We start from the raw sequence: 24151 nt of genomic DNA, 5'->3' as shown, positions 1-24151 counted from the left end.
TTGAGGAACGACATTCATATGACCGGAGATAGTCAGTCAGTATTTGTCGATGCATCTCAGGTATCCCTGACGCAAGAGGGATGAAACTTGTCAGACCTTGACTTGAATGTGTAAATGATTTTGTGGACAGGACTGCAAGCTGTAGCCTATTTCTACCTATCATACTCTCCTGTTGCCCTCAAATAAAACTGTATTCACTCAAAGCAACAGTTAGCAAAGTTGTGTCCACAGAATGAAGTCACATAACAACAGACTTCACACAGGGCAACGAATTAAACTGACAATCTGGGTTTAATATTTGATACTACGTCATAATAAATGTAAAGCTAAAGCTAGCACTTTGCTTGGATCAAATACTGGACATAGGGCAGTAGGCTAACAGTTAGCCTAGCTAACTCTGTAAAGCTACACTTCTTGTTACACTTCATATTGCATTTGTCTTCCATGGCCAGTGGGATATATGTTTTTTTAAACCTTTGAAAAGAGCCAGGCTAGCTTAAACATCCAGTCTTTATGCTAGGCTAAGCTAACCTTCTCTTGGTTCAAAGCTTCATATTTAACAAACTCTCGGCAATGGAGCAACAACACATATATTACAACAGTTAAACTACATTAAATCACAACCATCTCACACTGTGAATTCTAACAAGTTAAGTTTACTTAAAAAGAATTAGGAAACCGATTACTTTGGGAAAAGTAAGTAAAAGTGTGTTAAATCATGTGGAGTGATTATGTGTTTAAAATGAACACGCGTTATTTGAGTAAGTTGTACTTTTTTAAAGATGTGAGCTCTTAATGTCTCCAAGTACACAGTAAAACCTGATGAGTTAGTTCAACTCAAACAATTTGAGAGTTTTTTTATTTACTGTTAAAGTAACTTAAATAAATTAAGTGAACAGTACTCATTCCATTCAGTGTGTTGAACTTAAAATAAGTAGTTTGAACTTATCAATTAAGTAAGATGAACTGAAACTCTCCTGTGTCGACTCATTTTAATTAAGGAAACCGATTACCTTAAACCTTTTAAGTTGCAGTAACACAAAACAAATACTTTAAAATTCAGTGTATAAGACGCACTTTTAATTCATTTTTTTTTCATCTATTTATAGAAAAAATGTATAGTTTTTTTTCAATAGCTTCCATGTGACCCAGTGTCCTCAAATCAATGTCAGATGTTAATAATCACTTAGACAAATAAGACACACCTCATTACATCGGATTTAGTCGCTGCTAAGATTTTATATTAATATTTTAATGTAATATTTTATGGGTTTTTTTCAATTTTTTCAACGGACATGCAACGTCATGATCGCCATTGCAGCCGCGACCCTTACAAAAATCAACGTCAACATAGGCTGCAAGCTACCGCTAGCTACCGCACTGCTTAGACTAAATAAGTTAATGTAACTAACTGTAATCAATTGCTTCAACTTAAAGTGCTGAAAAAATAGTATCACACAAAATGAGCGTATACATACCACATTAAGCGTTTTTTAGTTACTGCTAATTTATTGGGATGAGTTACGTCGAATTTCTTTGAGGACTGAGTTAACTTACTTCTTATGTTAAGATAGACTTATTTAGTTTTCAATTCAATACAGTCGGGGGGCTTGTCACTTCTCTTTCCTTGTCTGAACAGAGCGGTAGCTTATGTTAGCTAACTCAATGTAACTGCACTTATTTAATTGACTTCATATCTCTTCTCCACTTGCCACTGTGGGAGTACATTTTAGTTAGCTTTAGTTAGCATTTAGCATTATCAAATATATTTTCAGTTGTAGTCACTGGTTAGCAAAAGTTACAGTGTTATGCTACTCTACATCTCACACACGTTTGTCATATTGTGTGACTTATTTAAGCTTCGTGGGCAATTTAGTTGAAATGAATACGTTTCAAGTTCTCTTTTAAGTACAGTTCAGTTACGGGAAACAGATGCACAGTTCCCGTCTAATCACACAAATATTCTCCCACATGGATGCCATCTTTGCTGCTGCATGCACAGTGTGCCTTCAGAGACACAAATTGTTTCCTCTTCCAGAGATGGAGGTTAATTCTCTCCAGAGATGAGAGGTAATTTTAACACACAGCGCTAAGGTGACACCATCTGGGACAGTGTTGCTATTGCATGATGTGCTCAGCCCCAATTAAATTTTGCCACCTGCTGTTCACATGGGAAGACACAACCACACACACACTCACACAGTGAGAAGTCTCAGTAGAGCAGATACACTATTTCTAGCACATCCATCCTCTTCCCACATCTGTTGTTTGACGGCATCTGCAGGGCTGCATTTATGTCCTTTTTAGATGCTGTATGAAAACATTTGTGGATGGGAAGCTGATAGAATCTTATATCTGACTTTTTTTAAATAATATTTTTGCTTCACCCATAAGTGGGACAGACTGGGTTTTGCAGAAATCCATTAAATTAAAGGCTAAGTCTTTATGATATGTTTTAGTTTGCTGTAGTTTCGTTCAAGTGGTGGGAAATGGCGCCCCACCCTGAGAAATCTTTTTAAAATTCCTTCTAAGTAGTGTTTAGGCCTTTAAAATATCAAATTAAATGCAATTTAATCCTTATTTAACGGCCACACTGCTAAGTACTAAAGCAAGATGGAAGACAAAACTATATAAACTGAAATTATTGTATTATTATTGGATTTTTTTCAGCAGTTACTGGCAGTATGCATCAGTAATTCCTGATTCCTTAACTTGACTTGGGCTCAAAAGAGTACCAGAAAAAGGATGGCTGGATTAGCTTTCAGAAAATGTTTGATAAATTTAAAAAAAAATCCAAAAATGACACATATTCAGGGCTGGACATTTTAGGGCCTTTTTTGAAGGGAAAAAACTCATCACTTTCTAAGCGTTTTCATGACCGGAGGATACCCTGCATCAAGGTTAAAGTCTACTGTTTCCCACAGCTGACATATTGGTCCTACAGCTAGCGGCAATAAAGCTCTAAAATAGACCTTTGTGATCATTGTGGCACGCAAAAGACATCCGTTTACAGCGTGGATTCGGTCTTTTTTTCCCCAGTAAATCTTACAATGAAAGGATTAAATAATAGAAATCTGGGGCATGAAGAGATTTAATAACCCTCTCTTTCTTTTCCATAAAACAGACCCCTCCTAATAACTTTCACTCAGTCCCTTAGTTACAGTAGCAGACAAACACGTCTACAGTAAAAGCCCTAATTACCCACAGTTTTAAATGCTACGCGGAAGTCCTGCTCAGCAGTTTGCACAGACGGATGACGGGTAAGAAACCATATGTGATGCCGCTGAGGAATGAGATCATGTTACTGTAAATCTCTTCCCCTGCAGGATGTGGTAACACGTGCATCAGTCCCTATAAGGGGATTATTGTCAGGAAACAGATGCAGTGTCCCCTTCACCGTCTGTTATTATTTTAGAAAATCTTGAGACTGTCCCATTTGAATGGACATGATTCAGAGTACAGGTAAAATGCAATATCACACAGACTGTAACATAGATGTGGATGTAGTCTACAGGTCTGAAATGTGAAGTCAATAGGGAAGTGCCTTAAACCTGCAATATTTCTCATGACCAGCAGGGGGCGACCATGAGGTTGCTAAAAGAAGTTGTATTGTAGAAAAGGTCTAAGAGAAAAAAATCCTACTTCCTAATGACTTTACGACTCTATTGCTTGTTTAAAATCTTCAATACAGCATGCTTAGAGAAAAAGGAGGGTAATAAAGTGCCTACCTCGCCTCCATGGCCTCCTCTTAGTTAGGATAAAGATGTGACAATACATATCAACCTTCTGCTCCAAATATGGTCACTTCAGGGTCCAAAGAAACCAGGATACCAACTGGCAAAATGCAATGCGTTCAGTCTGAAAGAAACTAAAGATAAAATGAAAAATACAACAAAAATAATACTTCAAAAACGTTTCAATCTTAGAAAAACTTAGAGTCTAAGTCTAAGTCTAAGTCTAAGTCCAATCGACAACCTTCAAGCTAGGCTAGGCTAGGCTAGGCTAGGATTGACACAAGCTTCCAGCAATTCTGCACCTGAACTTTTCCTCAACAATAGACTCCGCCTTTTTATTAAAACAGGAAGCTCTTACTACAAACAAACCTAAGTTAATTCATACCCAACTAAGACAATCAAATACCACTTTAATGTTAAAACAGTAAAGGAAACACCATTCTAAGCGTCCTAATGTAGAAAAATTAACAATAGAAGTTTAAAAGGAGACTATTAAAAAGCAATCAATCCCCCTCTGTATCCCCTCTGTAAAATGGTACAGTCCTGGTTCCCTCTGCTATAAAGCCGATTGGAAGCTCTCACTTCCTGTTTGGCAGTTTGAACCAATGACCAGCAAATAATATGAAGGGAAACTTACAAACAAACATATTGGTAAATTGACGCTACATACTGTGTAATTAATCAATGAAGTTAAATGAAATGCTTGGAGAAAGGAATGGATTATTCCATTGGCTTCTGTTAGCAGGTTAGCATGCTACCCACATGCACTACATATGCTACACATCTCAGCCTAGGCTGCACAACAAGGATCTATTTTGCCAGCAGGAAGAAATAAATATTTTAAGTGCATAAGCTAAAATATGCCCCTTCCGTGTGTTACCTACTCTTATAGGTCATGGATTAGCGCTGTGACAGGTATGTAAGCAAAACAGGATTAAACACGGTGTACCAACCATTCAAAGTCAGCCTACCTTGAGGAATTAGGAAGGGCAGAGGCACCCACAGATCAAATTTATTTTCCTCCAACTCCACCAACCTGCCGAGGGAACTGAAGTTTTGAGTTTCTAAGGAGCACAGTAGAACACGGCCTCAGGGTTGCAAAGTTTGTTGGAGCTTTCTGAGGACAATATGTAACATTTGTGAAAGGGTGTAACATGGGTGTAGTTTTTTTTTTATTTCTTGGAGATATAATTGGTATAATTGGAAATCTATTATGGTTCTGGCCGCATTTATATTTTGTATTCATGTTGATATAGAAAGCATAATCATGTGCAATACTTCTGCTTATTTATAAGTACCATGTGCAGTATCAGGAGCAATATAATATTTTCATTGTGTACAATTACATTCTATATCATGCACAATCTGTAAACATAAACTTGTGCAATAGAAGTTCTCACTGAGTAATACCTGTCAATACCACTGACAACTTAACTGCCACCATTACTTCCTGCCTACTTCTGTAAAAAACTATTGTAATATTGTTTTTATATCAGGCACTGTCTCTTGCATGAACCCATACACTTTATATTTTCACTTCTATTTGAGTTGGGGTTTTTTTGGCACTATAATTTCCTTCCCGATTAATAAAGTTCTATCTTATCTTATGATGTAAAGTCAGTCACAAACATGTTTGTCTATTAAAATCAAAGTTTCTGTTTGTTTAGTTTTCATACTTTTAAAATATGCAGTGTTGCTTTTGCTGCTGCGGGTTTAATTTCCTGGTTGTACTTAATCCCTTGTTCAGCCTGTTCAGAGTCAGCAGACAATGTCCTGCAAAGCAAATGTTCTAAAATTAAGATAAGATGTAAAATATACTTTTCAAATTGCAGTAAGGGTATTTTTGTTATACAACATAAATTATCACTATTTCCTTTCTTAATCTAGTGGAGAAACGTATAGTACTAGAGCAGTGGTTCTCAAACTTTTTATGTCAAGCCCCCCCTTGGAGAAAAAAAAATGTCCAGGCCCCCCCTCGAGCCCCCCCTGTCAAACTTTTATTGACAGAAAGTCAAGATCGTGACCGTTCTTTTCACTTTTGTCTGAGTAATTTGCTGTGCAAAAAAACCCAACTATTTCAATTGCTTAATCAGACTTTTTCAAATAGAAATATAATAAATGTGCAATAACTTTTTCAGAACAATAACAATAAAGTTCAATCAGTACTTAAAAAAAACAGTGTTTCCGCTACATACATTTTGCTGTGGCGGCCCTGAAACAGTGACAGGAGTCACAGGACATCAATCACACGTGAAGTCGTGGCAACCAAATAAACAACAGCGGGACCAGTTTACTCCTCACAGTGTTCTAACGGGTAAAAGAGGGTCCGACATCGGACGCTCTGTCCGCACACAATCAGTTCTGTTACGCAATCTTATCTAAACAATCATATTGTGTATCTCCGTACGTCCCTACTGTAAATGCATTGATTGTCGCTGTTTATAAAGCTTATAAAAAGGTGCAGATGTCATTTGGTAACAATCGATCGCTCATTTGATCGCTACGTCATTAATAACGTCCTTCGTGCACACGCGGCTCACGTGCTGTTTTGAATTGCGAGAGCAAATATTTAACTTTTGTAACTTAATTAAACAGACGACTGATGAGGGCAGTCAACAAAGCAGACAGAGAGACAGATAGAGGGGGGCGGGGCAAGCAGCTGTGCAGAGAGCAGAGGTACAGGTGTGTTGGGGGAGTGAAGCAAAGCAAAGTGATCAGATTAAAGTAGATTGTGAATTAAAACTTAATACAGTGAAGAAAAGAGAACAATTAGAGTGTGGAAGTCTACATGTGATGTGCTTCTGACAGAAATCATTGAGATATGCGAGGGCAACGTGTTTGTGTACTGTGCCACCCGAAAATGAGTCCGGGTTGTCCAACGACAAAACAGTTCCGCCTGCTACATTTTCCAAACGTTGGCGCGCCCCCCCTGTCATTCCACCGCGCCCCACAGGGGGGGCGCGCCCCACAGTTTGAGAATCACTGTACTAGAGTAAGTCTCAAAGAACACTGCTGTCACACTGTCCACCTCTGCTGGTGGGCGTTCCCTTTAAGGAATGTGTACGTGCCTGTTAGCAGAATGACGTAGGCGGAAGTGCTATAACCCCTATTAGGACAGGACACCGCCAAACTCGTTTACTACCAGGAGCCACGGGGTATTGGAGCGGCAAAAAGGTGAGATGACTGACATTGTCGAGCCCTGTATTCATTTGTAGCAAATTAATTCTAGTGAAGCTAGTTGTTGAGCTTTATCGCTTTAAGTGCAGTTATTCCCTCAGCAAATGAGACATGGGGAACACTTAACCTGAAGCTAACTAGCTTGCACACATATGATGCTGCAAATGTTACCTGTCCTCTGCTTGTAACATATGCGTCCGCCATTCGTGTCATTGTTAATCCATATTGCCGAAGCCTTTAATGAACGAAATATTTGTTTTTAAAGGGAAATAATATTTTATATCTAGTCTCGTTAAAGAAGTATTCTTTCCTCCAAAAAACAGTAATTTCCCCCTGCAAAGCAGAAAATAACACCTTTTAGACATCTCCAATAATGCTCGTGGAGAAAATGTTCTATCTTTTATAATCAGGAAGTGTTTGCTCTAGAGCCTTGCCATTACATGCAACCTTACAAACTGTAACCACACCTTAACGATTTCTCTCCAGTCTTATTCACCAATGACACTGTTAAAATCATTTATCAATAAAACTAGCATTGATAAGAAAACAAAGGGGTTTGCAGTTGGTACAGCTTTTTACCATCAATTTGTGACAGATGTTTTTCACTCTATTCTGACATTTTATAAATAGCACAGTTGACAGACTTATTGTAAAAATAACTGGCAGACAAATAGGTTCAGAAAACAATGCTGATTTTGAGTTTTATATCATTTTAACCAGTTAACTGGTTGATCATTTTAAGTATCAATATTAAAAGTAGATCTTTATTGCATAGCCTACTTTTAAAGATTAATCTGCAGATTGTGTTCTTGTTTAAATAAGATTTTTTCCACCTCCTAACTTGAGAATTGTGTCATTTTCTCAATATTTATTTTGTAGATTTTTTTGCCTGTTGCTCAGACAAAGTTTGAAGGCTTTTTCACTCTCAGAGATTGTTCTAAATCAGAATCAGGTTTATTGGCCAAGTATATGGGCACACACAAGGAACTTGACTCTGTTTTTTCTTATCTCTCAATGTATAGACACGCAAATTGACATACTACACTTAAAACAAGGGCAGGTTCGACAAGGTAACACAGACACTTGAAAACTAAAAGCTAAAACTACTACAGGCCTATGGATTCAAATGTATATTACATAGTATTAATATCTATATATAAATACATATAAACATTATTTAAAAAATCACAACAACGCAGGAGACAATAGACAATAGTGCAATGACCGGTGCAGAGATAAATATTGTTGAATCATGTTGTTATATTCAAGTGCTTATATATTCTGTGCAGTTTGCATCGTTTTTTGCCATTATAATCACCTTTTTATTTATAATTATATGTAGATTTTTTGCAGCCCAAAAACCAAAAAGCTTATCTTTTGTCCTTTTGAAAGGCGAGACTGAGCTGTTTTAAACTGAACTATACGGTTAAAAGCTATTTTTGTTTTGAAACTGAATGCTGATAACGTGTTATGCGTTGAGATAGAATCAGTAGCTCTTTCTTTCCGTCATGAGGAAGTGGTTTGCACAATTAGTTTAGTTCCTGCTTATGAGGAAGAAGCCCTGAAAGAACAGGAGGGAACTTGATTGTTGTAGACCGGTATAGACACCTCTGTGTGCTCCGTGTCTAACATGTTTTCATCTGACACAAAGCTGAAAACAGAAGGAAGCGCCGTCTGTATGATGTGGAAACAAAACCTGAGGGTTACGTTTTTCTGTGTATAATCCTTCTCGTGTTTTGTGATGTAAAGGTCAAACCGGTTCTTGAATGTCATTTGAGGCGGTAGAAATGTTGCGTTGGGACAGGAATGACAATGAATATAGCATCCAACACAGATTAGCTATGTTTTTACAGTACTTACTTGTTCAATGAAGACAATGCAAGGCAGCTTTGTTTAACTTGCACAGTTCAGACACTTTATAATTGATAATGAAGCCCCTTTCCCACTGGTCAAAAAACCCGCTAACACCCGGCCTTTTTGCTCAGTGGGAAAGGTTACACTTGGCATTCAGACTCTGTAGTAGACCCGGGTAATTATCGCCTCGGCTCCGATCGGCATTGATGGGAACACAAACCCGTGTCGACATGCTAATCTCCTCCCCCTTTCCAGCGCGATTCGATGCGACTCCTTGTCATCATCCCCGTCTCCGTCCGAGCAGCGCTCGAACTTCATTCCAAATTTGTCGGCGGTGAGTTTTTGAACCGACTGAATGAGTAATAGATACAAGAGACCTAACCACGTAACATCTTCACCGTTTACTAACCCTGTCTCCGGCGCGACTCAGTTGGAGACATGAGTCAGCACACGGCCTTCCCCTCCTCCCCCTCCTCCCCCTTCTACCACATTCTGTTTCCTTTGATCTTTCATCTCTGCTCTTGATTTGCTTTCTTAATTTGCATCTTCTCCAACTCTCTTTCTTTAGAATACTAACCACAAAGATGGATCGAATAAGGTCTGCGTTTCACTCTGCGTTTCACAGCGTGGTGAGTGTTTGTTGCTCATATTTGTTTTATACTTTTTTGTATCTTCTGTAACAGGTTAACTGGATGATAATATGATGTGCTTTATTTTGCAGCTGTTGTTAATAATCAGACCTTTGTAACAACAGCTGTAGGATGACATTTTTCACGCTCTCATCTCTCTCTCCCTCCAGATTCAAAGCGAGCGGTACAGCAGGTTCACTCTGCAGCCGGCTGAAGATAGAGAAAGACACGTTGAGGTGAAGCTGTCCGATGACGGCACGGAGGCCGAAGGCGAGCAAGAAGGAGGCTCTCCGAGCTTCAGGCCAGCACCTCCTCATCGAAGCCGGCGTTCCATTTGCTACCTGGTCCTGGGAACCCTGCTGATCTTTATCGCTGGTAGGCTCATTTATTTTCTTTCAGTCATTATGCTCCTAATCTCTATTTACACATTCTACATGGCAAGTGTTCGAATATTGACCAATCAAGTATCAGCAGGCTGCGGCGTATCCATGTGGAGAGCAAAAGCAGGCAGAACGTAATGCACTGTAATGACATCCTGGCTCCCATCAGCGGTCATCTGATGATGATTTACCTTCTTATTAATCTCTCTAAACAGACATCTGCAGCAAGTTCAGTTAACAATCTGTTCTAGATTAAAAATTCAACTTGAGATAAATTCCCATGATGCTGTGTCACGGAAGCCGTTGAGCGTTCAGATTTCCCGACACTCTCGAATGCATCAGAAATGAACGATCCGACCTCCGTTCAACAAAAGAGCAATTTTAAAGTAGTTTTCTTCTCGTTGTTACATGTGGCCAAATAGCAGTACCCTGTGTGTGGGTGTGTGTGTGTGTCTCCGCCCTGCTCTGCCTGAGCTCAGGTGCTGGCAATCACCTGAGCAGGTTAAAAGGAGACAGCAGCGGGGCGTCTCTCTCTCTCTCTCTCTCTCTCTCATTTGCAGGTGTGGTGCCGGAGGGGGAAGGTGGCGCTGGCCGCGCAGTCTTTTGTGGTTTTCCCTAATTTGCATTTGAAGTCAGTTCCCCGGCCTGTTAGAGCGTCCAGGCTTTGTTATTTTCATTTGGGTTTGAGTTCCTGGTAGTCCTGTTTTCGTGTCCTTATTGTTTTCTCTTTATAGATTAGTTTTGGGTTAGGTAGCTTAGTCGGGAGGAACCCCGGATGCGACGGTCGTGGCAGGCTGGTCTGGGGTCTCTTCTCTCCTTTTGTTCATTTTGGCCAGGAACTCCTGCCTCTTTTGTTTTGTTCTGGGTTGCTTAATTATCGGGGTTTGGTTGTGTTTGGCTTCGTTCGTTTTGTTTGCATCAAATAAATACTCCTTTGTTATTGACTGTGCTGAGTCGGCGTCCTTTAATATGTTACTGGCCTTGTTGTGTTCGAGTCTTTGCTTTTGTTTACGTTAGGGCCGTAACACTCGTCTTGAGGACAGACGTGACGAAGCTTCATTTTGACTTTTTACTGATCTGCATCATGATGTTAAAATTTCGGAAGTCTTGACTGAAAGTCGTTAATCGCTAACTGCTCGCTTCACGCCCGACATGTTCACCGTTGTCCCCTGAGGCTATATCGTCGTCAGACTACAGCTGATGGGATCAGAGATTGTTATGCTCCTATACAAAAATATATGAAATTATATTGAAACTAGTTAACAAATATACGTAACAATCAGTCCAAAGACATAAATATTTACTTTATTATTGCAGAAAATTATGAAAAACAGCAAATTCTTTACATTTGAGAAGCTGGTACTTGTTACGTATTTCCTTTTTTAGCTTTAACACGACGAGGTCAAAACCTAGTATGTGGCTGACCGCATCAGGTCAATGTGCGCTTTTGTGGGCAATGTGTTAAGGACTGTCCTTATGAGACTGAGGACAACGTGTTTAAAAGCAGGTGCGAGTTGCGGACATAGGTGACAGCGGACGAGCAGCGGAGGAGCAGCCCCGCCTACTCCCCGAACAAAGTATCCAGAGCCGTATAGACAGAGAGTCGTGTCAGTGGAGGTCCAATATGCTCCATGATCCATCATTGCGATGTCGCAACTCTCTCTCTCTACGGCTCTGAAAGTACCGTCACTCACTCACTCACTCAGTCAGTCAGTCACATACAGACCTGTGCAAGGGCGGTCAGCCAGAAATCATTTATTGACTGTAACTGTAATTTAAGGAAAAAAGTTTCTTTATTAAGCTTCTCATCGCTTCACTTTCAGCAAGGCAAAACACCTTAGAACAACAAGGCAGTTCACTGTGCTTGACAGAAGATATAAAAAGCCATTAAGGCTGTAAAGATATCAAGAATAAAAAAAGTGGTGTATAAAAGCAACAAACAGGATTCAAAAAGGTCAAATTGTTGATGAAAACATCATGATCAGAGACTGTAGATTCTCAGGTTTCAAACACAGCAGCAGTCCAGATGTCTCTGAATCATTCAGCGCTTTATAAACCAACTGTGAATAAATTTGTCAACACGAAGGAAACCAATGTAAAGGTCAGATCAAGAGTGATACGTTTTAAAACCAGTTGTGCTCTCTCTATTGTTTGTCTTCCAGGTTACCTGGTTGGTTTCATCAGTCACCGTAAACCTCAGGCTGCGACGGGGAACTGTGAGACACGACTGGCAACGGAAAATCAGACGGGAAAGACGCCAACCATTGTCGCTCCAGCTCCGGCTTATGTTCCAGCAATTTCAGATGCTCAGATGGACTGGGCGGTCGTCACTAGACTCCTCACGCAGAAACTCACCGGCCAGGCCTTTGACAAAACTCTGAGGTACGCGGATCCTGTGCACACCCTTAACACACTTCACCATCAAACACAAGCGAACTCACTGTGAGTTAATTAATAAGTAAATAATCCCTCTTTCTAAAGTAAACCTTATGTTGGTCGACGAGTTCTTCCAGATAGGCTCATTGTCCTGTAAGAGAGAGCGTCATAATAATCTGAGTTTACTGGATGAGCGGGATCAGAGAGCATTTTATTTTTACACGGCACAGTCAGAGAGTACAGAAGAGGCAGGGGAAGGTTACAGCGAGTGTGATTATGTAAGGGAGATAATACCACACAAGTGTCATGACTGTAATGGATGGCGCTGACCCAAAGAAATACCCAGAGGTCTTTTCAGTTCATTAATGTTCCTAAAAACCAACAGGCCACCAGCTGCTGCTGATGTTTGATATTAAATGTGTCATTATGACTCAGCATTTTAAAGAAAGTGGTTTGATGTAGTCAAAAAAGTTTAATCTCGTTTCTTTTGAGGAAAATTCATGATTTTTGTTTCTTTTTTGAGATTATTTTTTGGGCTTTTTATGCCTTTATTGAGAGAGAGGACGGTGGATAGTGTCGGAAACGTGGGGACGAGAGAGTTGAGGACAGAAGATATTGGAAAAAAGGGTTGTCACGATACCAGAATTTTAAACTGCGATAAAATACACGATACCTGTTACCACGGCAACAAAAAAAAGGAACTCTTAGGTACCAAAAATTGTGTGATCTTCTTGTTGTTAAAGTTTTTCTGCTAATGTTTTTAAAACTAAGAGACCAGGTGACAGCGCCGTCGCTCTCCTCCGCTCTCTGTCCGACGCTTACGTAACTCTTTATTAGACGGCAAAAGGACTTTACAAAACGTCGGTATGTGCCGACCTGTGAGTGTGAGCAAAATAAGAGCTGCGGGTGACGGAGGGCGGAGCAGACAGGTCAGCGGGATGAAGCGTGACTTCAGCTGCAGACGATCAAAGTCCTGTACCTTCCTGGGGGGGTTATACGGAGGTGTGAGCGAATTAGTGTGTTGTTAAAGAGTGTAACCGCTGTGAAACAATCGGAAATTACGTCTTTTTTTTTCATTTCGCTGCTTTGTTGTCAGTAATGGCGCTCTTCCTGTCTACGTCACTCTTCCTCTCGTGCTCGCGGCAGATTTGGGGTGAAACTGACCCTAAATGTGTGTTTGTTCTCTTTCAAAGTTTCGGTAACTTTCGGTACGATCGAATGTAAAAATAACATCGTATCGTGGTAACGAAAACTGTAGCCTCTGTATATGGGTTATGCCTCAGCTAAAGCGGCGCCCCAAGGCCATGACATGATTAATACGACACATTTTCAGATACCTGAATGCCTGAGTTGCCTATACGAGTAACGATCTGACGCCAGTGCAATAGTCTTAACAAATAACACCTCTTTGCTTCTCACCTTGTATGGATGTGATATGATTACCGTCAGCTCTATTTCCTGGTTCAGATTAAACCCTGTAAAAGATGAACAAACATTCAGAGAACGAATGACTTTGCACTTTTATAAGACCACTTTCAGGGCAGACGTGACATAAACATAACAAGAACAATTAGGTTCTTTCCTCATCGTTGAGGGACTTTCATTGCAAAGATTCATTGCGTGTCATTCGAAAGAGTGACCTTTTAATTTGAAAAACAAGGTTGGCATTTCAAAATACAGCCAGACATGAAGACATGAGTCATTTAAGGTCCTTTTTTACTCACAAGTGTTTGAACTGTTCGTTAAGGAGTCATTTCAGAAGAACAAACTGAGACAAAGCTGCAAATGTGATCTTGTTTCTCCACAGTGACTTTGATATGCAGGAGCGTTCAGCAGGAAGTGAGGGAGACATGAGTACGGCAAACCGCTTGTTCACCCAATTCAAGGCACTGGAGATGGATCCCTGGACCGACATCCACTACGTTCAGCTGCAAAAGCCCAACAGGTTAATACTGAAGCTAATTTAACTTTACTTGTTTATTTAAATTACTTTTTAAGATTTTAATTGCTATGAAATTACAGAAGTGAATGATATGTAACCATCTTTTGTCCTCTTATTGGCAGCACTCGTCCAAACCGAGTCCTGTTTGGTTCGGATATCTTCGAGCCTGCGGGGTACCTGGCCTACAGTGAAACTGGGAAAGTGGAGGTGAGTTACGTCCACGTTTGGCTCCGGTTGTAACTCTTAATTTTCCTGGCTGACGGTCGCTTTCCTTTTCAGACTGTTTGCTTCATCTGAGCGTCGAGTTTGTTTCTTTTTCTTTGGATTTTCACTTATTGTTGAAGTTGTATCTGTAGTCATCCATCTTTTCTTTGTTTGTTCAGCCATAGTAGATTACTGTTTACTCGCAACACTTGCAGAGAGCGGAAAAGCAGCCGCTTAGCTCCGCCTACCCTCTCTGGCAGACCAACCACTGCTGGCTGATGGGAAACGCGTCACTAACTCGGCGCTGCTTGTGATTTTTGCCACAAATGTCACCCAGTCTGTAATACTGCAAAGGCTTTCATCAGTGGGCCATAGGCTCAATCAGCATTGTGTTACCTCATTCAGTGATAGATAGTGGCTTAACAGACATTTATTTACATGAAAATCTTCAAGATTATCACTTTAAAGCCCTAAAGCAGTGTAATTTTTAAAATGTATGGCCTGTCTGACCGATGCGTGTGTTTGTGTTTGCAGGGGAAGCTGGTGTACGGCAACTACGGCCGTCAGAAGGACCTGGATGTTCTGCAGGAGAAGAACGTCGAGCTGAAAGGCAGCGTGTTGCTGCTGCGAGCTGGCAACATCGCTTTCGCAGAGCAGGTATCGTTGGCTTATTTCACACCCTTCAAATCCCTCACAGTTATGTTTGAAAAAGTTTCTCAGAAACTTGACTAAAAGCTTATTTTTGTGTTTCTAATTGTCTTCAGGTTGATAATGCTGCCACAAAGGGAGCCTCCGCTGTTCTAATCTACCCCGACATTCAAGATTTAAAATATGTAGCAGACACGGCGCTCTATGGACACGTGAGTTTGCACGTATAACCCCATTCTAAGTTTGTACCATGTTATAAGAGTAGCTGGTAGAGACTCGGTTTAAAACCAGTTGGTACAGCATGTATTGATTTATTGTGTCTTCTTTCAGGTCCATCTGGGTTCAGGAGACCCCTACACCCCTGGATTCCCCTCCTTCAACCACACCCAGTTCCCGCCGACTCAGTCGTCCGGCCTCCCCAAAATCCCAGCCCAGACTATCACCGCCAACATGGCTAAAACTCTCCTAAAGTAAGCCCGCCTACACATCGACTGGAATAAGCACTTTCAGTGTATTCACTGGAAGCGGCCACGTTTGTAAAGCTGTGTTTGTAAACCAAACAGTTTTTAGTTCTAGGCTGTTAATATGTTTATTTTTGGCTGAGCGCCGGGGTCAGCCCTACACACGGGTCTGTATGCCTCAAGTGGCCGCTCCAGGAACTGCAGTTTTATGCTCCTCAAAATCTAGGAATTCAAATTTAAAACATTTCACCAGCTGAAGAGGAATCATTTTCTGTTGATCTTCACATAATTTTAAAGGTTTTCCTTCTTATCTTTCCTTTTAAAGACTCAACTTTTACCCAGGCAATCATTATTTAGTTTTTACACTGGCTTAAAATGACTCTGTTTGGATACGTTTGCTAAACTGGCTGAATAGATGTGGGAAGCTGTCCACAAAGGGTTAACTCACCAGTTCCTCGTCCTGCCTCCCCCCTCCTACCCTCTGTAGGAAAATCGGCGGCCCTGCAGCAGATGCAAGCAGTGGTTTCAGAGGCGGCTTTGATCAGGTGACGTACACGCTGGGAGGCAGCGAGAACATCACCGTGGAGGTGAACAACGTCCTCGTCAACACTGAGATCCACAATGTGTTTGGAGTCATCAAGGGATTCACTGATCCAGGTAAAGCTAGTGTTTCCTCCCCTTTTAACTCCTACAGCAGAGATGATTTGTTTCTACTGTATACATCTGAGTGTTTGCTGTGTTTTGGCGTCTTTATCTGCAGATCGCTACGTTGTGCTGGGAGCTCAGAGAGACGCCTGGGGTCGAGGTTACGCCAGAGCTGCAGTCGGCACCTCCGTGCTGTTAGAGCTTGCCAAGGCTGTGCATGAGATGGTGGAGAAAGGTAACAAATAAAGTAACTTTCATGCTATCAGCAAGAAACAAAGGGTTACGAGTGAGTCAGAGGATTGTATTTATTATCAGGGAATGTTTTTTTTATTTATGCACTGTATTTATATTGAAGTTTTTACAAGCCACTTTTGCACTCTGGGTATTTTTACTACATTTTTAGTTCTTAGTGTCTCATTTGTAAGTTTTCGTCCGGTTTAGAAACTTATGTTAGTGTGCCTACATGTTTTTATGTTCAGTGTGAGATGTGACGTCTTGACTGTTATTGAAGGCAAGTTTATTTATGGAGCATATTTCAGCAACAAGACAATTCAAAGTGCTTTACACAAGACAACAAAATCAAAGACATGCAAATTAAAACAAGACATTAAAAAGCAAAATGAAAACAGAAAAAAAAAACCAAAATATATTAACGTGTAAGTTCAGGTCCGGTCAGAACACTACAACAGTTTATGCTTCGGGTTCCTAGAACGACCTTTTCTCCTGTGAGAGTTCCAAACCCTTGGAGATGTTACAATCACGCAATTTTTGAAAGCAAATAATTGTTTTTATTTAACCTTTTGTGTTCATTTTGGTTTTAACGGTACTTTTAAATTTAAATCTACCTTTTTCTTTCTGAAGCTTCTGTGCGATTTCCTGTAAAGGATTCATAAAGTATCTGTCGAACTATCGAAACAAGACTTTGCATACATCCAGTCAGGAACAAAGAAAAAAAGAATTATCTCTGATTTCAGGTTATAGACTCAGCACACTCGAAGTAGTTGCCTTTAAAGGGAGCTATCATAGTGAAACTAAAACATGTACACACATGAACAGAATTGTGTTACTGTTTCACTCCAGAAGTAGTTTAAGTTTCCACATTTAGATTAGTTTGCGATCAATATGTTTTATCACAGAATCGCAAAATGTGATGAAAAAACATGTCCGATTTTTTTATTTAAGTTTTATATCAATTTTAATACTTTCATCATTATTAGGACCTATTGGCTCCCATAAGCTTTTAGCTGCGTCTGTAACAGGATAGGAAAACAGGCCGAGACATAACATTACAATAAGAAAGATACCAGCGTATGCCGTGGTGGCGTTTGAGAATTTTCTTATATTAAATTCTTGCAGTGTGATTTTTAATTAATTCTTTAAGTCTTCTTGTTATTTCTATTATAAATTAATCAATGTTTTATGGCCGGTATAAGGAGGAACCATCAGACAAACACAGTACATGTGACTGTGACTCTTTCTAACAGATGGATTCAGGCCGAGAAGGAGCATTGTGTTTGCAAGCTGGAGTGCTGGAGAGTACGGAAGTGTTGGCGCCACCGAGTGGTTGGAGGTAAGAAGTGAACAAATACTTTCGTCTGACTGTAAAGAAAAAAAATGTTCTTAAACTGTTTGTTTGTTTTTTAGGGTTATTTGTCCTCTATCGACAAAAAAGTCCTCGCCTACATTAACCTGGACGGAGTGGTCATGGGTCAGTACAACAAACCTTCTCGCTGTTCTCAGCTGTTTTTTCTGTGACTGTAAGTTGACTGAGTTTCTCTCCTCACAAGGTCGCGGGAGCTTTATAGCCTCAGCAAGTCCGCTGCTCTACAGCCTCCTGGAGAGCACCATGAAGGAGGTAAAGACGCCTTCCTTAACGCCAATCCAGTCCCGTTAAAAGCTGCCATGTTTGGATTAACTTTGCCTCGTCCATACAGGTGAAAAGTCCTCTTGGCGCTGGCACGGTGTACGACCTGGTGGGGAAAAGTAACTGGCAGGCCACTGCGTAAGTACAAAACCAGAAGGTAAAGCAGATTTTCTGCTGGAGTTTCAAGCAAACTTTATCAGGACAGTTTTGATGAAGGGCTGGGGATTATGTAGAATGCAGATAAGATGCTTCTGTTCCTAATACTATAACCTTAAAGCTGGCGTGTACGGTGTCCTGGAGGAGGCAAAAATAACCACTAGAATAAAACAGCTCTCTTCCTGCTGCGCTCCCCTCTCTGTACGCCCGTCGTACACCAGGAGAGCACACTGGCGTATGCGCACTTTTCATACAAACATGGTTGAATGTAACGCTTCACCTTGCAATCAACCCAACTTCTGCTGCAGAAAGAAGGAGTTATTGGTCTTTCTGTTGCTAATAGCCACGTTCAATAACATCCCATTCTGATGTGTGCAGGCTGAGGCCGATGTCCATGGACGACCCTTCTTATCCTTTCCTGGCTTCCTCTGGAATTCCCTCCCTCTCCTTCCACTTCATCTCCCCCAACGTGAGTCTTGATGCAAAACAAAACAGACTGTGTTTACTGATAATATTCTCTGTTTACGCTCACCCAACACAAGTAGAAGTCTTAGAAGCCTTTTTCAGAGACAACGACGCAGCAATATACCCAAAGATCAGATAGATAAAGAGAGCAATCTCCAACCTGTTCCCCTTTAAAGACTCTTTTAATTCTCTGTTTGTTAAAAAGATGTAGTTGATGTGTGTGTATAATCCTCCTTAACAAGAAGCTAAATCAAAAGTTATAGAGAGAAATGCACAAATACTTAATAATGAAGCGTTTTCCTGACATACAGGTGATTCTGGTTCTATATTTGTTATTCTAATTCTAATCTCCTCGTGCGTTTGTCTCTGAAGACCGAGACCTACACTTACTACGGCACCAACCTGGACAACCAGGACCACCTCAACTACAAAACCAGCCATCGCACTGGTGAGATCGTGGCGCTGGCTGCGCAGTTCGCCGGCCGCATGGCGCTGCGTCTCGTCCACGACCACCTGGTCAGACTGAACGTGAGCCAGTACAGCAAAATCCTCTTCCAGGCTGTGCTCCGGGTCTACAACCGCGTCAACCAGCTCACAAAGGTTGGTCTCTTGATCCTCCTTGCATTTTTTTATTGCTCTCCTGTTTGACTCCTTCCTTTTTGTTACTATAAATCTGTTGATGTTTATTGGACTTTTCTTCCTGCAGTCCGGTCAGCTGAAGGGAGTGAGCCCCTCCTGGTTAAACCAAGCACGTGGCTCCTTCCAACGAGCCGCTGAAGGCATCAATACCGCCATCATTAACACGGACTTGAGGGACAAGGAGGCCTGTCGCATCCTCAACGACAGGATCATGAGGGTAAGATGCATCCTGGGACACCTCTGCTGGTTTCTCGCATCATGTTTAAAATGTTAATACTTAAAATCGGGGTTAATAGAAGCGCCACTTCCCTTGTGGATTTATTTAATTTAATTCAAAAGATTACTATAATATTGTTTGTCCCAAACCTGGAATTTTGTGCTTTTTATTTTGTTATAAGGGTGTTTAAATTCAGTCCGCGACTCTTTCCTTTTCCTCTCTAACATTTGGAGTTTAAAGGTTTTTGCTAATCTGACATCTTTTCCTCGCTCAGGACTAATTTCGATGTCTTTTTCCTTGTGTGTTAAAAACTTGCAGTGCTTTGAGCTCTCAAGGCCACCGTACAAGTGTACCAGAGGGTGTAGTCCCTTCACAATCTCTGACAATTAGCAGAGTTGTATCATTTAGGGCCTGTGTCCACTAAGGGTGTTTTTTTTTTTGCATTGGCTGCGCCCCGACCTCAATTTCAGAGGGCTTTTCACTGGTGCTTACTGTTGCTAGGTTACGAAAGTTGTCTGCCGGCTTTTCCGCTTCCCCCGGTAGCGACCGTTAAAGGAGCAATTCGCCCAGGGCCCAGGGTTTTCCAGGGCCCATCGGAGAAGTGGATAGCGTCCTCCAAAGGCACAGAGCGAAACTGCATTTTTTTCCTACCATAATGGCATCAGTTCCCCATGATAGCATGATAGGACTGAAGTTAAAAATAAGCAAAATGGCCCTTTAAGTAAGTAGCAGCCCCTCTACACACGTGCCCTCAAAAAAACAAAAGGATTTGCTTCTCCACCATTGTTGTTGTCAAAGTTGATATATGAAGCCCCGCCCCTTCTTGATTTTGATTGGTCGGTGAGGGAAAAACGACATTGACGAGCCTCTTTTTACGCTGAGGACGCTGAGCTGCATTGATTTAAAAAAAAAAGAGGAGCTGCCAGCGCAATAAACGCTTAGTGGACACAGGCCCTAACTAGAATTGTACTATTATATATAACAGTTAAAGATGTCCCTCTCCTCACAGACGTAATAACAGTCTTTTTTTAAACCGTTCCAGGTTGAGCACACCCTCCTCTCTCCCTACGTGACCCCCACTGACACCCCCTATCGCCACATCCTCCTGGGTCGGGGCCCCCACACCCTGGCTTCCATCGCAGAGACCACCGACATGGAGCAGCTCCACACCCAGCTGGCTCTGGCCACCTGGAGCCTGCAGGGATGTGCCGACGCCATGGTGGGAAACATCTGGGACATCGACAATGAAATCTAAAAACGGGGAGACGGGGAGTGTGTGTGGGAGTAGGTGTAAGTAGATGGTGTTTGAGGTGAGATGAAGAGCAGAGAGGAGCTCCAATATTAGCACTTAAGCACAAGCTGTCAATCAGAGGTCTAAGCCCCGCCCTTTAAAAAACGACTCAAAATCAGTTTTTTAGGGTCTTAATCCCAGAAAAGATCCGGAGGAGGCAGAAACTGTGAGAAATACTTGAAGCAATTTAAAGCTACTGACACATCTGCCTCAGCTTCTTACACAGTTAAAGATTTAGCTGTGACCTCTTACCACCAAATCACTGAGAAACCTTATTTATACTTAAGTTATTTTATCAGTGGCAGTGTCCACTATAAAAGTGTTGTTTTGTCTTTTTATACGACGTTATCGGAAGCAGTGCCTTCCATAATTATGACGGTTATACTGTCTCATCCTACGGCAGCATCTGCTACAGAAATGACTCCTCAACTGTTGCTGACAAAATGGAGCCCCTGATGAAGTTGGATATTTATTTGTTACAGCCTTCATTTCTTCCCTTTTTATGCACAGATTGAATCCAGATGAACTTATTTATCGAAAAAAATCACTTTATGAGAAAGAAGTAGGACAGAGAGATTAATTTAATTGTAATTTAATTTCAGATTAAAAGAGCTCTTGTTTTGTCTTGTGTAATATATCGAGCAAATCAAAACTTTTCAGTGTTTCGCTTTGTCCCCTTTATTCACTTCATTTATTCAGGAAGACAGCAGACAGAAACTTAAGCATACCATTGTAAAACAAGGGTTAAGGGGCTTAAGCAATGACTGTATATATAGATGGACAACGTATCTCTAACTGCTCTCATTGGAAGAAATTGAAGCCAAAATACTCCTGTGACGGGCCATCTGCCATCTTGCGATGGTGACGTCATTTGGAGCCAGAGTTGCGCAGTACAGATCAGCGGGTGGAGCCACCGTAGCCACTTCCGCTAACAAAAACACACACTTAACTTAGCTAAAAAACAGCAAGGATCCCGCACGTTGGCGTGTTTAACAGCAAAACAACCTCTTGTGTTGGTCTGAGGTTAACGCTCACAGATGTGGAAACTTCAATGACTGTAGTGATTGTGTTAGTTACGCCTCCTCTCGCCGTTCCTCCTCTACTCTGCTAATCCGGAACAGATCGGCTGCAGGAGCCGGATTTGACAACAGAGCTGTCAATCATGCTTTTTACAGCATCAAATAACTTATTCAAAGTAAACTTGTCAGAAAAACAAACACTTGGACGTAAATCAGCATGATAAGAACTAACTACAATGACAGAAACCATGTTTGAGAAAAAAAACTTTGGCGTGTATTTTGATTTTATAGTTTGACTCATGTCCCATCTGTTAACATGGAGGAGGCGGGCTTTATGAGCTATACTGCAGCCAGTCAGCAGGGGGCGATAGAGAGGGTTTGGCTTCACTTTTAGGGCGCTTTTATGTCGTCCATCTTTTTTGTACAGTCTATGGTCTTGAGTAACTCGGCTAACTGCAAGTCCTGCTTCATAGTCCAGGCCTCTGTTAATGTCACTACAAGCATTTCCTGTTTGCTGTCTACGGCCTGCCTGAATCCAGTGAATGCAACATCACTCTCGGCATGTCTGCTGCTCGATAAGTTCATCTAGAGATTAAGTAGAGTGAAATAATCCTGATCTCAATATTGATCTTTATGATTTTTTTTCTCATAATCAAGCAGCTCTAGAAAGTGTCGGCTGCGAATCGCTCATCAAAACCGTTTTTAACAAGCATTCAAAGGGAGAAATGAAGGTTAGAAAAGTTTCCTGATCCATTGTCAGAAAGAATTCAAATACGTGTGTCAAAAAATATCTATTTATAGACCTCAAGCCCAGAGATAAATTTGAATTTAGTCTGTTCTTTATGGAAGAATTATTTAAAAAAGAAGCTCTAAAATAAAAGCCATTCAGAAACAAATACAACCCTATTTAAACCCTCTTCTTTAGAGCACAACAACAAAGCTAATTTGTCCCATAATTTACAAGAAAGCCATTTATTTTGCACAGTCTACTATGGAGCAGTTACGGGAGTTATCGGGAGCAGCGCCTTCCATAATTTAAAACCCCATTATCGGGAGCAGTGCCTTCCATAATGACAAGCAGTGATGGTAGTTTTTGCCTACCAGTGTGTGCGTGTGTGCGTGTGTGTGTTTTGAGTGCGTGTATTTATCGGGAGCAGTGTCTCTCATATTTCACTTGAAGGGTGGAACAACTTATCGGGGACAGTGTTTCCCAGAGTTTTATACTTGATGTTTATATTTGTTTTCTTTATTTTTTGCATTATGCGTGTGTGTAATCAGTCCTACAGCTCAGATGTCTCTGTGATACGCAGCAGAAATCTGTTAGATATCTGTCAGGTGTGTTTCCTCCAAACCTCTGTCTGTGATTAACTACCTGCATATGACTCGACTCCACCCACCACAATAACTCTCTTTGCATGTTTCACTGACAAGTTTACTCTTCACTTCGTGTTTCTGCGTTGCTTTAGCGAGCGTAGCTCAACAGACTTTGACTAGATTACAAAAGTGCAAAATACAGGTCAACATTTGTTTTGTTTTGTTCTGACAAAAAAAATATTTGTTGGAAAATGATGATTTCTTCCCTTAAAAGTTAGTCGAAGATTCAGCAGAATATTGTAAGGCCTTTCAAGCAGAATTACTTATAAAGTAGAAAATATAACATTGAAGATAATTGTCTCAAAAAGGTAATGAACATGTAAAAAAAACCTCCAACAAAATCAGTCAGTCAAATCTCTTTCTTTTATTTTAACATTAACACAAGAGCAAACCAAATGTCATTTTTCCATACTTCAGATTATGACTTGTTTTCTAGCATCAGTTCTGTCTGTTAAAGCCTGTGTTTACCCAATGTGTTGCAACAGTTTGTGGTGAAACTGTGTGGTTAGGAAATAGCTTTTCCTCTCACTGTGCAACTAAAATACCGTTTATGCTGAAATGCTGTCTTCAAAAACTCTTAAGTATGAGTTCTGTACTTGAAAAGTAAGTTTTGTTTCTGTGATCTCCAACTTCAGCAGAAAAGTCTAATAAACCCTTTTGGCTTTAGCATCAAATAAATCTGTGTTTGATCTTTCTTTTAGTTATGTTTTTAAAAAAAAAACAGTATGCTGGTTGTTTAGACAGTTTCGCTGTGAAGTGGCACTGTTGTTTTTTAATTTATTTTATCTTATAGCAAATGTCCAAACTTAACGCCTTTTTTATTTTAAAATGGTGAGTTTTTAAAATGTATTTTATTTGATATAATGTGAAAAATTACAAAGGAAAATTAGATTATTATTATTATTCCATAATATATTAATGCCATAATATATTCATATTAAGAGATTTTTAAAAAGTGTTTAGCATGCGATATGATCATATGAATGTATGCATTTTGTGACTTGTCATCTCATAGTGATTTTTATTGTAATATTTCTATCAATAATTCGATTTTATTCCCTCCTTTTTTTCTGGCG

The 24151-nt window shown here is 40.6% G+C and overlaps 1 protein-coding gene across 1 annotated transcript; it reads left to right on the top strand.

Moving 5' to 3' along the window:
* Positions 1-6888: 6888 nt before the first annotated feature.
* Positions 6889-23732, top strand: tfr1b (transferrin receptor 1b). Its single transcript, XM_069667565.1, has 19 exons — positions 6889-6908; positions 9334-9394; positions 9565-9769; positions 11937-12156; positions 13958-14095; positions 14215-14299; positions 14831-14953; positions 15061-15156; positions 15275-15414; positions 15893-16062; positions 16166-16285; positions 17535-17620; positions 17695-17758; positions 17838-17905; positions 17985-18052; positions 18449-18539; positions 18908-19135; positions 19242-19391; positions 20434-23732. Exons 2-19 carry the CDS (start codon positions 9350-9352, stop codon positions 20644-20646), a joined length of 2310 nt encoding a protein of 769 aa, XP_069523666.1. The 5' UTR covers positions 6889-6908; positions 9334-9349; the 3' UTR covers positions 20647-23732.
* The last annotated feature ends 419 nt before the right edge of the window (positions 23733-24151 follow it).

The sequence above is a fragment of the Semicossyphus pulcher genome, unplaced genomic scaffold, assembly GCF_022749685.1.
Source record: "Semicossyphus pulcher isolate SPU_LCO1_2020_fin unplaced genomic scaffold, fSemPul1.0.p SCAF_18, whole genome shotgun sequence".
Lineage (NCBI taxonomy): Eukaryota > Metazoa > Chordata > Actinopteri > Labriformes > Labridae > Semicossyphus > Semicossyphus pulcher.
Note: the sequence above shows the minus strand (reverse complement) of the source record. Positions and strands in the feature narration are given on the sequence as shown.